We start from the raw sequence: 12,683 nt of genomic DNA on the forward strand, positions 1-12,683 counted from the left end.
GAAACCCGGGCTCCGTGGGTAGGGGCGGCAAAGTTTAAAGGAAGTTGAGATTGCCCTGTGAGCCTTGTTCCGAGGATTCGGGACAGTTTTGAAGAGTCTAGCTGGTTCTGCGGGTGCCCCACTGCACCCCCCTCGCCCCCGGCAGGTCTCGTTCTGAATTGTCCTCACGGCGGAGCAGATTAAGAGAGAAGGTGAGATGGTCACTCGGGCAACTTAACAAGACCCGTTAGGTGCCCTTTTCAGGCAGGGCCACTTGTCCAGTGGAAAAGCTTTAAATTTCTGTCTCGTGGAATCGATGCTTGGATTCTAATGGCTTTCCCTGACTTCACGTAGAGGGCCGCACTGCTAACTAGCAAGGTCACTAGCGGCTTGGGATGTACCTGCATTAAGGGGCTCTCATTTACTCCCCTCTTCCCTAAATCTCACCTCCCTTCGCTAAAGAAGAAGAAAAAGATCAAAGGAACCCACTGGGCTTTGTCAAAATGTCCTTTGCTGAGCTCTGGTTGGCTCTTTGCTTCTCCAAGAGTGGAAGAGGCAGTGTGCCTTGCATCAGCACTGACTTAATCACTCGCCAAGGGCTCTTTGCCCTTCGGTGGGTGAGAACGGAAGCCCCTCTGAAGAATGGCAACCCGCTAAGAGCTGCAAACATGAAGGGGTTTGGGGTGCAGAACGAGCATCCGACAAGCCCACGGGGGAAAAGGCTTTCGGCTGCAACACTCCATGAGATGTCCCAAATTCTCCGTGACTTTCAATACGGGGATCAGGCTGCGACACAGAGAAATGGGAAAGTTTGGGAAATCAGAAAAAGAGGGGCGATTAAAAATACGCACAAAATTAGAATATGTACAGTGGAATTAGGCTAAAGCTTTGCCTAATTGATGCCTGAAACGTATAATCTGTCAAGAGCCATAATAGGAGAAAGAGATTTATTTTAAGGTTATTTAAATTTAGATAATATTAACCCTAAATCTGTTAAATCCATGTTTCTTTATTAACTGGGGGTAATATATTGATTCTACTTAGAAAGGGGCCCACAAAGCATCTATGGCAAGAAACCCTCACCTAAGTGTTTGCAAATTAGGCTGAAGTTCCATCTCCAAATTCTAGTCCCTTACACCCTCTGCCGGGAAGGTTCCCGAATGCCGCCCCCCCAGGAATGCAGGGCCCAGTCGACCTCTGGAGGAATGAGTGCATGGGGGGTGGGGGAAGCAGGGCTTCTCTTTGATCCTCCCCAATCACTGCCTTTAATCCTGTTTCTCACACAGCTGGGTTTTGTCTGTAAAGTTTGATCCCTCCTTTTCTCATCCAAATCATGTGACCCATTACACACAGAAATAAAAGAAAGGTGGCAGATTTCCCCAAGTCCGCTTGACGAGTGCTACAGGGCTTTATTATTACTGTTGTTGTTGTTAGAAACTTCACCAACCGTCCCTAAGAATTCGTATGTGACAGCCCTCGTGAGAAGGTCATATTTTCCCTCCCGCAGAGGATTAGTGCTCACTGGGCTCACACTCGCCCTCTCCCTGGGGCCTCTGGTGTCGGTGCGAGCTACCCTCCACTGCCAGAGAGGGTCGGAGGCAAGGACGCTGGCCCCTCTGTGGACCCTGCAGACCGCCCATCTCGCAGCACTCTCATCCGCTCCTGGCCACTTGGTTCCTGTGGATCTGGAGGGTTGGTTACTGAAGTGGGGGCCTCATCATCCATCACAGGAGTTGGAAGACGAGGAATCCCGAGAAGGCGGAGAGAACAAAGCACCTCCCGGCACAGAGGTGCTGAGCTCTGGCCCTTCTCCTTCGGACGCCTCTGGAATCCCCGCGTCCAAATCTGGCAACCGGTCCGCCCCTGGGGGGCCGCTTTCAAACCTCTGGGGCAACACAGTGGGGGAGGGGCAGCTGTGACCTGGGCCACACTACGAGGACCCCCGGACCCCAGACTTGAAGGCAAGATGGGACTCGATGGGAGAAAATGCTCGGGAGACTGGTGCCTTTTGACTTCAAAGGCAAAGAATAGAAAGGCAACAGTAAAAAGCATAAATAAATAAAAAAGGCACCAGTAAATCCATCAGCCATGAGACAGGAAGTTTTCCGTGGACATAAAAGAGGCGGCCAGGCACGTGAATGCGACGTGGGGCCTGGAGCTGCCTGCGGACGGACCCGGAGGCTTCCGACCCACGCCAAAACCAGTCAGCCCTCTGAACAAAGCACTTGTACATCGAGAAAACGTGTTGATCTTTACCCTCTTCTTTAGCAAATTGCATCCCAGTTTTAAAAACGCTATTTTATAAAATTTGTGTTAAGCAATGTGTTGACGGGGCAACTAAAGTAAAACTTTGAGACACCTTCAGAACACTGTCACCAGGAGGCAGGACGGGGCCCTCCCGCTGCCACTCACACCACCAGGCTCTTGCTGGAGGCTGGGGGTGGGGGGGAGGGTGCGGCTCTGGTGCACTGATTGGCTGGTCTACACTATGCTGACCCCCGCCCCCCACGGGATAGAAGGCCTGGCTTCTCTGGGTCAGGGACTTGTCTTCAGGGCAAGAGGGGGGGGGGGGGCACCAGGCTTTCCCACAATGCTCCTGACAAGAACAGGGCCGTCAGCCCAGGTCTCCGGGCCTCCAGGATCCACCCCAAGCCCCAGGCCTGTGGAGGCAGAGCTGAAAACAAAAAAACAAAAAACTTTTTTGGGAAGTCTCAGCCCCCGGTCAGTCTCTCTGGGTTTTTCCGTTGCACGGAGAGCGCTGCTTCTGTTTTCCCACGGCCGAGGCTGGGCGCCCGGTGCGGATGGCTCTGCATGGCTGGCTGCCGGGCGCCGCGTGTTTGTTTTGCTTTTTGACCTTGGCGACGCTGGCCTCAATCCCACTTGAGTATTCTGAACGCAAGATTTCGGCAAGGCGGTGTTTACCCCGGGTCTTCTTATGAAGGTCAGGCCTGAAGAAAGTAACACAGCAGAGGGGGGAAAGGAAACTTTATTATTTTTTTCTTTCCCATTTGGAAAGAGGCTGGTAGCAGCTGGTTCCGAGACTGTGGAACTGACATTTTTGTATTAACAGAAGTACAATCCCTTCAATAGTGCTTGTTTTGATATTCTATGCACCAGAAGATTAGATACGGCGCTGACAGATTTTCATAACGGTGGCAAAATATCATGGCATTTTTAAAAGTGAGGCTTTGTTCTGTGTTGTTTTCACGGAAAAAAAAGAACGATACGCACTCACACTCTGATGGCAAACGAAGTGTATGATACAGCAGTTTGCCAAAGGATGGGGGGAAAAACCCGCCTTGAAACTCAATGACATACAGCGGGTGAAAGCCGGCCGCAACTCTGGGCAAGTAAGCCCCGTGTAGGTCAAAGCCCCGTCCTCCTGACGGGGCCCACACAGCGCCCGGGGGGTGGGGTGTCGGTCGCAGACACCTCTTCGCTGACTGAAGAGCCTCCTGTAGGTATTTTTGACCTTGAAAACCCCAAACCCAGGGTCTGCATGGGCCAACGGGACGGCATCTGCCAGACCCACCGCTCTCCACCGACCACAGGCATGGGTGCGGAGCGAGAGGGAGGGCTCTCTGCCCCAACCCACGAGGAAAGTGCAAAAGGCTGAAAATCAATTTCAGGCGTTGAATACCAGTAACTGTTTTCAAGAGACAGCAGCCTCACCATTTGATCAGAAGATCAGAGGGAGAAATTGGTAGAAGTTCAACTGTACACAGGAAGAATGATTACGAATGTCTAAGAGTAAACGTTTCCCAGGACAGGATTTTAACCCAAATAAGAGCAAGAGAGCCATTCCACTGAACCCACACCGCTATGCCGGCCATTCCCTCAACTCCCGACAGCGGGGTCTTAGGGTTCTTGCAAAGGCACACGTCGCCCTCTGCAACGTATAGTTACAGCGTTTTCTTGGTAATCGTCGGAGCTCAAGTGGACTAAAGTTGTGCTCAAAATAGAACGGAACTCCTTGAAAACTCAAGAATTAGCAACGGGATCACTGCTGCGCTCCTGAGCTGGCGGGAAAGGCGGTGGAGTCCCGTGACGGCGCTGGACCAGGCTAAGGCAATTACACCGGATTCCTCCACAGGGCGGGGCTCAAGCAACGGTGCGACAGGCCTAGCATGGTTTTCTACCAGGACGCACAGGGAAAAACACGGTCACCCTTTGTTGGGAAAAAAGGTCTGAGAGTACGTTAAGGGTAAGACTTTGTTATAAGGGTGCACGGATGCGTCAGTGACAGCGCCCTGCGAGACTGGGAGCAAACAAGGAAGTACTTTCGGGGTTCCACAGTCATGCCGTCCACCGGACAAGGGAGGTATGACAGCACCCTCGTTTCACAGACAAGGAAACTATTCTGGAGGAGCGTTAAGTACTTTGCCCAAGACCATCGAGTTCGTAGGTGCGGCAGCGAAGATGCAAACACAGGTCGGATGGACTGAGGCCTACGCTCCTCCCAGCAGGCTGCTGGGAGGGACAGCAGCCTGCTGGAGCAGGGTCCAGGGACAAACACTTAGGAAGATCTGGCAGGAGCCAGGGTGGCAGAGAACCACGGCCAGACACGGGGGAGTTCTGTGCTCACATGAGAATGTTGCAGGGGGACGGTGGGGGCAGCACCTGGATGACAGAGGAGTAAGGGGCAAGTGGGGACAAAGAGGAGAGCTGACGACGGAGGAGGCGGAATGACACAGCTCAGGCTCTCTGCTCGGTCTCCTCACCTGAACAAAGGGGACGATACTTAGAACAAAGCTCACAGGTGCTGGAAGGATTAGAGACGCACAGGCGGCTAGCGGGTGGCTGGCATGTGGATTTCGGTCAATCAGTTAAACATGAGGAAACTGAGGTCCGGAGGTGCCAACCGAGAGGCTCTCCAAGGCCACACGGGAGCCAGGCCTGACCCCGGGGGCCCCTGATGCCCAGGCCGGGGCATTTGGGGCTGCACCCCCTTCTCCTGCAGGGCACTCGTCCTAACTCCCCGGGGTGGTGGACCGTGCACCCCGATGTGCCCGGCGGAGGGGGCCGCACCTGGGGGGGGGGGGGGGCTGGCGCGTGGCTGGGAGGCGGTGGGAGCCAGGCCTGCAGCTGAGGGCACTAAACTTGTTCCAAACTGAAGGCTGCCAGTCCTTGTGCTTGTAGTTTATTTTTAGTCGGGTTACATGACAGACGGAGTGAGAAGGTTCTGACAGGAAGAAATGCTTCCTCTTCCCGGTTTGAAGCCAGGTACTCACAATGTGTATAATTTTAAATCTAACAACCCGAGTTTCAAAATATGCAAAATTTCAGTCAAAATATCCTCCCCAGCATCGGCTCTGTGACTGCTCCTGCCACCGCTAAAGCAAAATAAATAACCAGAACCTGATCGGGGCGATTGATACCCTAACTGCCGACAGAGCAGGCACAGACAGCCGGAGCGGCACCCTTGCAGGCTCAGGCGCAGGCTGGCGGTCCTGCAGACGGAGCCGGAGGGACGGTGCGGGAGACCACACCGACGGGGGCACCACACGGGTGCCCTTCCGTCCCCGTCCCTCCCCAGACACATACAGCTGGGTCCCGGGCAGCGCGAGGTCCCTCCCGCCCGGCGGGTGCAGCACGGCACTGAGTGGGCAGGGTTATTAAGGACCTTCGGGTCACACCGTGGTGGGGGACACGTTGGAAGTGCATCTGGGAGATGGTCCTGCCCGCCTTCAGCTTCTGAGCTCAAAACGTCCTATCTTAGCATCTCCTTCTAGGCAACGTACTTTCGACCTGGGACCCAAACCCAAGCTCCGAGGCTGCTGGTGGTCCAGAGGGCAAGCGGGGTTTCGTCTTTCAGACCCAGACCACCTCCCCAGGACCCGAACCTCAGGGTCGACCCCGCAGGGTTTTCCCCACCGCTGTGGGAGCAACAGGACCCAGCTGGCTGTCTGCTGTTCCTTTGTTCTGAGGCCCAGTGCCGAGAAGGCAAAGTACAGATGGGAAGGTGGAACGTTCTAAACCCAGGCCCGCGCTGGGCGCATGTGGCCTCTCGACTCCTTCTCCTGCCAAGCTGCACTTCTCCCAGGGACTTGCCAACTTTCTTGCCCTCCTTGCCCTCCAAATACTCAAACCCCTCTCAAATGGACTTCCCAGTCCACCAGAGTAATCCCGCAGTTACCAAGCAACAGATCAGTTTATCTAACCACAGGGAACTCCCTTGTAGTGAAGGCTGAATAACCCCCCTCGGTTACCAGGCTGGATTACCCTGCAGGATGGGCAGATGCCACTTTCACTGCCAATAAGGTGAAATCACAGCCTAATTAGTAAATCAATATGCCCACTAGGGTGACCACTGCAGAAGAGGGGCCTCAGGACCTTCTCGCACCTTTACGGACAGATTCACAGAAGGCTACCCCAGGTAGGAAGCCGCCCCAGCTCAGGACTGTGCTCATGGCATCCTCTTACAGGACAGAGTTTTTCACTTTACCTTCTTTAATTTATGTACCGTCAGGTCAATCGGTATTTTCTTTTACTAAGTTTTACAGCTTTAGGATCACGCTTAGAAGCCTTCCTCATGCTAGCGTTTAAAAACGTACAGGCAGGGGCGCCTGGGCGGCTCAGTCGGCTAAGTGTCCAACTCCTGATTTCAGGTCAGGTCATGATCTCACGGTTCACGGCACGGAGCCCTGATTCGGGCTCTGCGCTGACGGCGTGGAGACTGCTTGGATTCTCTCTCTTCCCCTCTGCCCACCTCTCCCCTGCTCATGCTCGTTCCCCCCCGCCCCCCCCAAATAAATAAATAAACATTAAAAAAAATGTTCAAGCATATTTTTCTTTAGTCTGCTACTGCCTTCCGTAATTCCATCTAGATTTTATTCTGGTTTAACTATTCCTTCCCAACAGTTATCCACAATAGTCACTGGACCATAAATCTGCTCCCCAGGACTTGAAACGCACCCCTGTGACTCTTTCTGATGCTGAGAACACTTCCTGTAGGCGACACTCGAAGAGATGATGAAAATGACAGTGGCCAACACTGAAGAGATCTACCAAATACATCAAAACAACACGTGAGCAAATACCACTGACAGGGGCGGTGAAGGGACTTAAAGATACAACAAGTCAGTCTTTCAAACTGGCCACCGACCTCCATGATGATTCTCCTGCCGACACTCCCGTGGCGCTGTTCTCGGCACTGGACAGGTGTGTAACTCGTCTACTTCACCCACAACCCCACGAAACGGCTACAGTTAGCACCCCCACGTTACTGGTGAAGGAAGAGAGACACAGGGGAGGGAGGTGGCACCCAGGGTCACAAACCAGTGACGGAAGAGCAGGGACTCCAGTCCCGGAAATCTGACCCCGTGACTCGTGCACTTAACCGCCGTGCTGTTAGGTTTCTACCAAAACCAGAAGCAAGCCTCCTGCACAAGATGTTTTTATGCCAAGACAATGTTCATGTTATCTCAAAATCTCAAAGACTCTTGGCGGCCCCGACGGAGTGCAACTGAAAAAGTGAAGGTTGAATTAACTTAGGTGAGAAACGGCAGTTTAAAAAAAATCACATGATTTGTCCAATTCTATCACGAACACCAAGAAACCCATATAAGTATACTCGCCGTGGAAGTCTGCAGGGTATAAAAACTGTGACTCAAGGTTAACTTGGATCGTGGGCTGACAGGTGATTTTTAAGCTTTTCTCTCTTTCCTGAATTTTTACAATGAACGTGTGTTATTTTTATGACCATAAAGAACAGTGTATTCGTTATAGGGAAAAAAAATCAAATGGTCGAATTTTGCCCTATGCCAAAATATCCAAGTCTTTTAACTTTTACTTATCAAAACCTCTTTGCTTTTCGCTTTTAGTTTGTTTGATTTTGTGTGAGAGTTTTCTCTTAAGACAGAAACAGACAGACTGAGGAGTAGTAAAATGTACTTATTCTCTGATCTGAAGGATTCTTTCTGCATGTAAGCAAATGACCTAGGGACACAGTGAGAGCACACCCCCTGCCCCCCCCACACACCAAGGACTGAGGGAAGCAAGCCCCCCAACTGGAAGGAAAGCCTGGGTCCTAAGCGATGCCAGTAGGAGACGGCGATGCTTTTAGAAGGCCTGAGGCAGACTCAAAAGCTTCCCCGTTCCCGCCTTGCCCTCACGGGTGAAGGAAAGGCAGCAGTGTCTGAGTGGGGTTTTGGTGGCTCTCGGATGACAGGGTCGCACACAACTCCAAGGAGAATCTGACAGGCAGTCCCTCCGGTGCAACCGAGCAGCTCAGGTAAGGAACCCGCTAGTGTGGGTGGTAATTCAGCCCACACACTATCAAGCCTTTCACGGTCACTGAAGGAAAAAGCAGCTGTATCAAGCCTCCTTTAACCCGTGGGTTCTGTTTCGGCAGAGATGTAAGCTGGCGGGCGGACCGTCTCAAGGGCGCTTTCTTTGTGATTTCCTAGGACCAGACCAACGCTAGCTTCGGTAAGACTACCGGGGCCCCAGAAGACGCCCTACCCCAGGTGAGCCATGCTATGGCGGATGGTCACTGCAGAAAAGTACCCGAGAGTGACTCTGTGGACCCAGAGATTGATAAAAAGCGGGTTTCCGCCTCACATCCAAGAACAAGACCCAGTGAAAAGCAGAAAAGAGCTCTGAGCCCCGGGCTGGGGGCAGGCATGCTGCCAGGCCACGCAGGTCACAGGCAATCAATACATCGACGTCATGATCGATTTTGCTGCCCGGCAGAGCACGCACAACGAAAGAGAGGACAGAGATAATGTTCAGATGTAGCAGAGGCCTAAAAGGAAAGAGACAAATCAGAATCCCAGAATTGGACGGGAACCTCAAGATTATTTGCCCAAGTGGCAGAAACCGTTAGAACAGCTCTGGCAGGACTTGGGCCCGGACATCACCAGGCAGGGTGGCCATGCCTAGCCGATGTCCCCGTGGAGTCAACAGCTCTCTCCAAGCTTAGGTTCCCCCCCATGTCAGAAAGTGCCTCCACCTACAGGCCTAACGGGCATGACCGAGTGCTTGACACGTTTTAATTCTCGGTGAAAATATGACGATGGAGAAATACCAAGTGGGCATGGAAACAGTCAGGTGTGTCTGTAACCAGTCTGACTACATCCTAAATGTGCTGCCTGAGACTGATAAGCTGGGGACAGCATTTCAGCACCAAACCCCAGAGCTCAGCCCTGTGGGCCCGTCCTGTTTGACATGATCGATGTCTCGGATGATATTATGAGGCATATTTGTCACATCGGCAGATGAAAAGCAGCCTGCAGGGACAGCGGACACCTGGACGACAGAACACCTGCAACACCCTGGCAGGCCAAAGGGACAGGTCTTGGCTAAAGGGTGAACAACACCGGGGCACGTGCACCGTCCTGCTCTTGAGGCAGAGCAGCTGGGTGGTTTGAACTCTCACACGTGCAAACAGGGACTTGGTTGGCCAGTTTCAACCTGAGCCCCAGGACGGCCCAGATGCCAACAATGCGGGAGGCCTGGAGCCAGGAGGCCAGGGTGCTCGGTCGCACTGAGGGAGCCAGGCTGGTGCTGAGCCCCGTGTGAGTGGTAGCCGCGGTCCCTGCTCCCACCGTTAATAGGCCAATAGATGTGATCGCTCTCCTCTTCTGTGCTGGTCCGTCTCTCCTGCACGTTTAGGTAGTTCCATGACCCGGATTTGGAAAAGAACCCCGGCTGGGAGGAGAGCCGCCCAGGGGACGGACTGTGACGGACGAGCAGCTGGGGATGCTGGCGCCGCAGGGCAGAGCCAGCCCCTCTGACGGGGAGGACCCCGGGGCCGTCCTGCACGAGCTGTGGGGCTGAGTCTGGCCAAGGCCCTATCTCTCCCCGGGCCAGTCTGCTCACTCTCAAAAGGATTCAGGGAACTAATGAATCGAGGTGCTTCTCACAGTGCCTGTTGTGAAAGCCCCCATCCAGCGTTGACTGTTATTGTTATTAACAGTATGGAAAAGAGGAGAGGCAGGAGATAAGGAGCCATCATCAGATACCCGACACGTGTCATGTGGACCAGGGACGGCTTTGATCAACGATAACAACACCTTGTATTTTTGTTTGCATATCATGCACATTCAGCATTAGAATCTCACAGAGACCACAGAGTGGAAAATGAAAGTGGTCCATGGGGGCTCAACTTCAGCAGCTCTAACGGGGAGCCGAGTCCCCCCTGTGCAGGTGGTGAGCACCCACGGCTGGGAGGCCTGGAGCAGAGGCCTTCAGGACCCAGGAGCCATGCAACAGGCAGGTCAAGGGCAGAGTGTGGCGGGAGCCCTCGGGAAGACTTCCCATAAGCGCTCACCCCTCTTACAGACTCAGAGAGGGGGAGTCCCGGGGGGGCGGGAGAAAGCAGCATTTACCGAGCAGCCACCCCAGGCTCAGCACCGGGCTACATGTCCGGAACCCTTCTGCACACTCCAGGGCCCTGAGGGCTGCACGACACAGGTTCGTTGTTGCCAGGGCTGGGATCAAGCTGGGGACACCTGACTTCAGGCCCAGGCACTGCACCCTCTGGACCTGAAAGGACACCAGGGAAAAAGCGGGATCCAGATCCTCCCTGCGATCATCTCTTATCAGAGATCTTTCGAGGCAACTGCCCTGCAAACATAAAGCTTCCACCACCACTCTGGGGTTGCTACCCTGACGGTTTCACATCAAGTTCTTGCACATACGTAACCACATGGACTCCTGCTTTAAGTCCGTTTCTTCGGTTACAGGAACAACTGCTCACGCAGGAAAACACCCGCGGTGGGGCTCAAATACTTACTTTGCCCAACACCAACTCTAGAAACTGGAACCTTCTACAAGGGGTATGTGAGGCAGCAACAAAGTGCTGGGATGTGGGCTCCAGGCTCTCTCAGACTTGGGGCCAGGGGAGCAGGCACGCCCCCTTTCCCCTGGGTTCGCGGGACCGGCCTGGGGCTCAGCGAGACACACACAGGGCCTCAGCAGAGCTGAGGGCGCACGGAAGCCCTTAAGGGTCCCACGCCACTGCTCAACTGCATCCCTCCTCTCGATTACTAACTAGTTAAGATGTTACTCTCCACTTCAGACCGTGGCTCTAACACCAGGGCCAGAATGAAAGGGACATCTGGAAAAGACCAGAGTCATTTCGTGATGGGCTACAGCAGGACGCACACCTTCCTACTCAAAAAGGGGCCCGTGGACCACGGGGATAGATCAGAGGCATGGGTCACCCCAGGAGGGGTGAGGAGGGGTTCAGGGTGACGTGTAGCAAGGGGAGAGCTGGGACCGTCACGTTCTTTCCTAGCTCTCCGATGGCGCGAACCAGGAGAGCTCCGAGCACAGCCAATGTAACGAAGAGCCGGGCATTCTCCTGTTGCCCGCAGCCTCGACTGCCGTCCGCCGACTCATGCTGGGCCAGCTGCGTCTTCCACCTCCGGTGCCTGGAAGGCTCCAACAGTGAACGCGACCGCCCGAGCACCCTCCCAGGAGAGGCCGGCTGGGTTCCTGTTCTTTGTTATCGGCCTGGCCGCTTGACTGAAAACACACCCTGTGGTTCCCGCTGTCTGCAGGTGACCCAGGTGTGGAGAAAGAGCAGGGTCACCGTGAAATCCCTCTAATCGCCTCATTAGCCGGGTGGGGATGAGGGTGTGTTTGTTCCACGAAGAGGCACAGGGCTGGTAATTGCATGGTGTCAGAGGGAGAGAGATAGTGGTAGCAGCAAAAGGCCAAATGTAAAAGCTGCGTGTGCACAGCAGTAATTAAGCCAAAGCCCGGAAAGGCAGGGCCCACGGTCCCTGAGCGGAGAGGAGGGAAGGGAATTATAACTGGATCTGCACCGCGTGACCCGAGTGGAAGAGGCAGGCCCTCCACGGGAGCCTGTGCCCACACCGCGCCGCTTCCTGGAGCTGCCCGTGCCCGTGATGAGCTCACCAACCGACAGGGGGCTCGCTGACACGCAGTCCCTGGGCAAGGACTCTGTGCCGTGCTGTGTTTCCCACCAGAAGGGACGTGGCCACGTTCCACAGAACTTTTCCTGTCCCCTGGCCCCGTCTGGACAAGAGTATATTCTCCTCCGTACAGATGTCCCACAGGGATAACGCAGTGTGGACTTCAAAGAGACCCATCCTGTGTGTGCCTTGCCAGAGAGGCCAGTAGAAGACGCTCCTGTCTACGATCCATGCAGCTCATCCAGGTTCTACGTTAAAATATTCTTAATTAATCCTAACTTGGATCAGACACACACTCGGCCAGCATCTGGCTGTCCTGCTGCATTAAGGAGGACACCCCGTCGCCCGCTCCGAGGACCTGGGTCTACGTTTTTGAGAACTGTTAGTCAACTTATGACCACCTCCATCCCCCTCTTCAGGACTTGAGACTTTACTGAAGCACGGTCTCCCGGGATGGGGCCTGGGCACCTGAACTGTATATAGCTCCCCAGGGGAGTCTGACAGCGGACTCTGCTCCCTTGCTCCACAGGACACCTTCTGCCCTTGAGGCTACCTCTGGCGGTCCTTAGCTGTTTCCCCTGGTCTCCAGGCTGAAGCCGGGTGATCTGACCTTCCAGTGGGGCGTCTGCTCTGGTCCTGTGGAGGCGGGGCAGAGGCCCCAGCCCTGAACCTGCTCACGCCCATGCTATGTGGGCTGATCCCCAAGCCGCCTCCACCCATGAAGTCAGGGACACTGGTTCAGAGGAAGGTGGCCCCGTCTTGTTCTCCCGGGACAGCCTGGCTGAGTGCAGCGTGCTCTGAAAAGCAGGTGTCCCCCTA

The 12,683-nt window shown here is 54.3% G+C and overlaps 1 protein-coding gene across 1 annotated transcript in view; it reads right to left on the reverse strand.

Moving 5' to 3' along the window:
* Positions 1-1,363: 1,363 nt before the first annotated feature.
* DDX31 (DEAD-box helicase 31) overlaps positions 1,364-12,683 on the reverse strand; it is a 72,967-nt gene continuing 61,647 nt past the window's right edge. Inside the window, exon 20 of the mRNA XM_030292864.1 lies at positions 1,364-2,927. Coding sequence (XP_030148724.1) covers positions 2,702-2,927 — 226 coding nt within the window. The 3' untranslated portion in view covers positions 1,364-2,701. The remainder of the gene's footprint in view (positions 2,928-12,683) is intronic.

The sequence above is a fragment of the Lynx canadensis genome, chromosome D4, assembly GCF_007474595.2.
Source record: "Lynx canadensis isolate LIC74 chromosome D4, mLynCan4.pri.v2, whole genome shotgun sequence".
NCBI classification, from domain to species: domain Eukaryota; kingdom Metazoa; phylum Chordata; class Mammalia; order Carnivora; family Felidae; genus Lynx; species Lynx canadensis.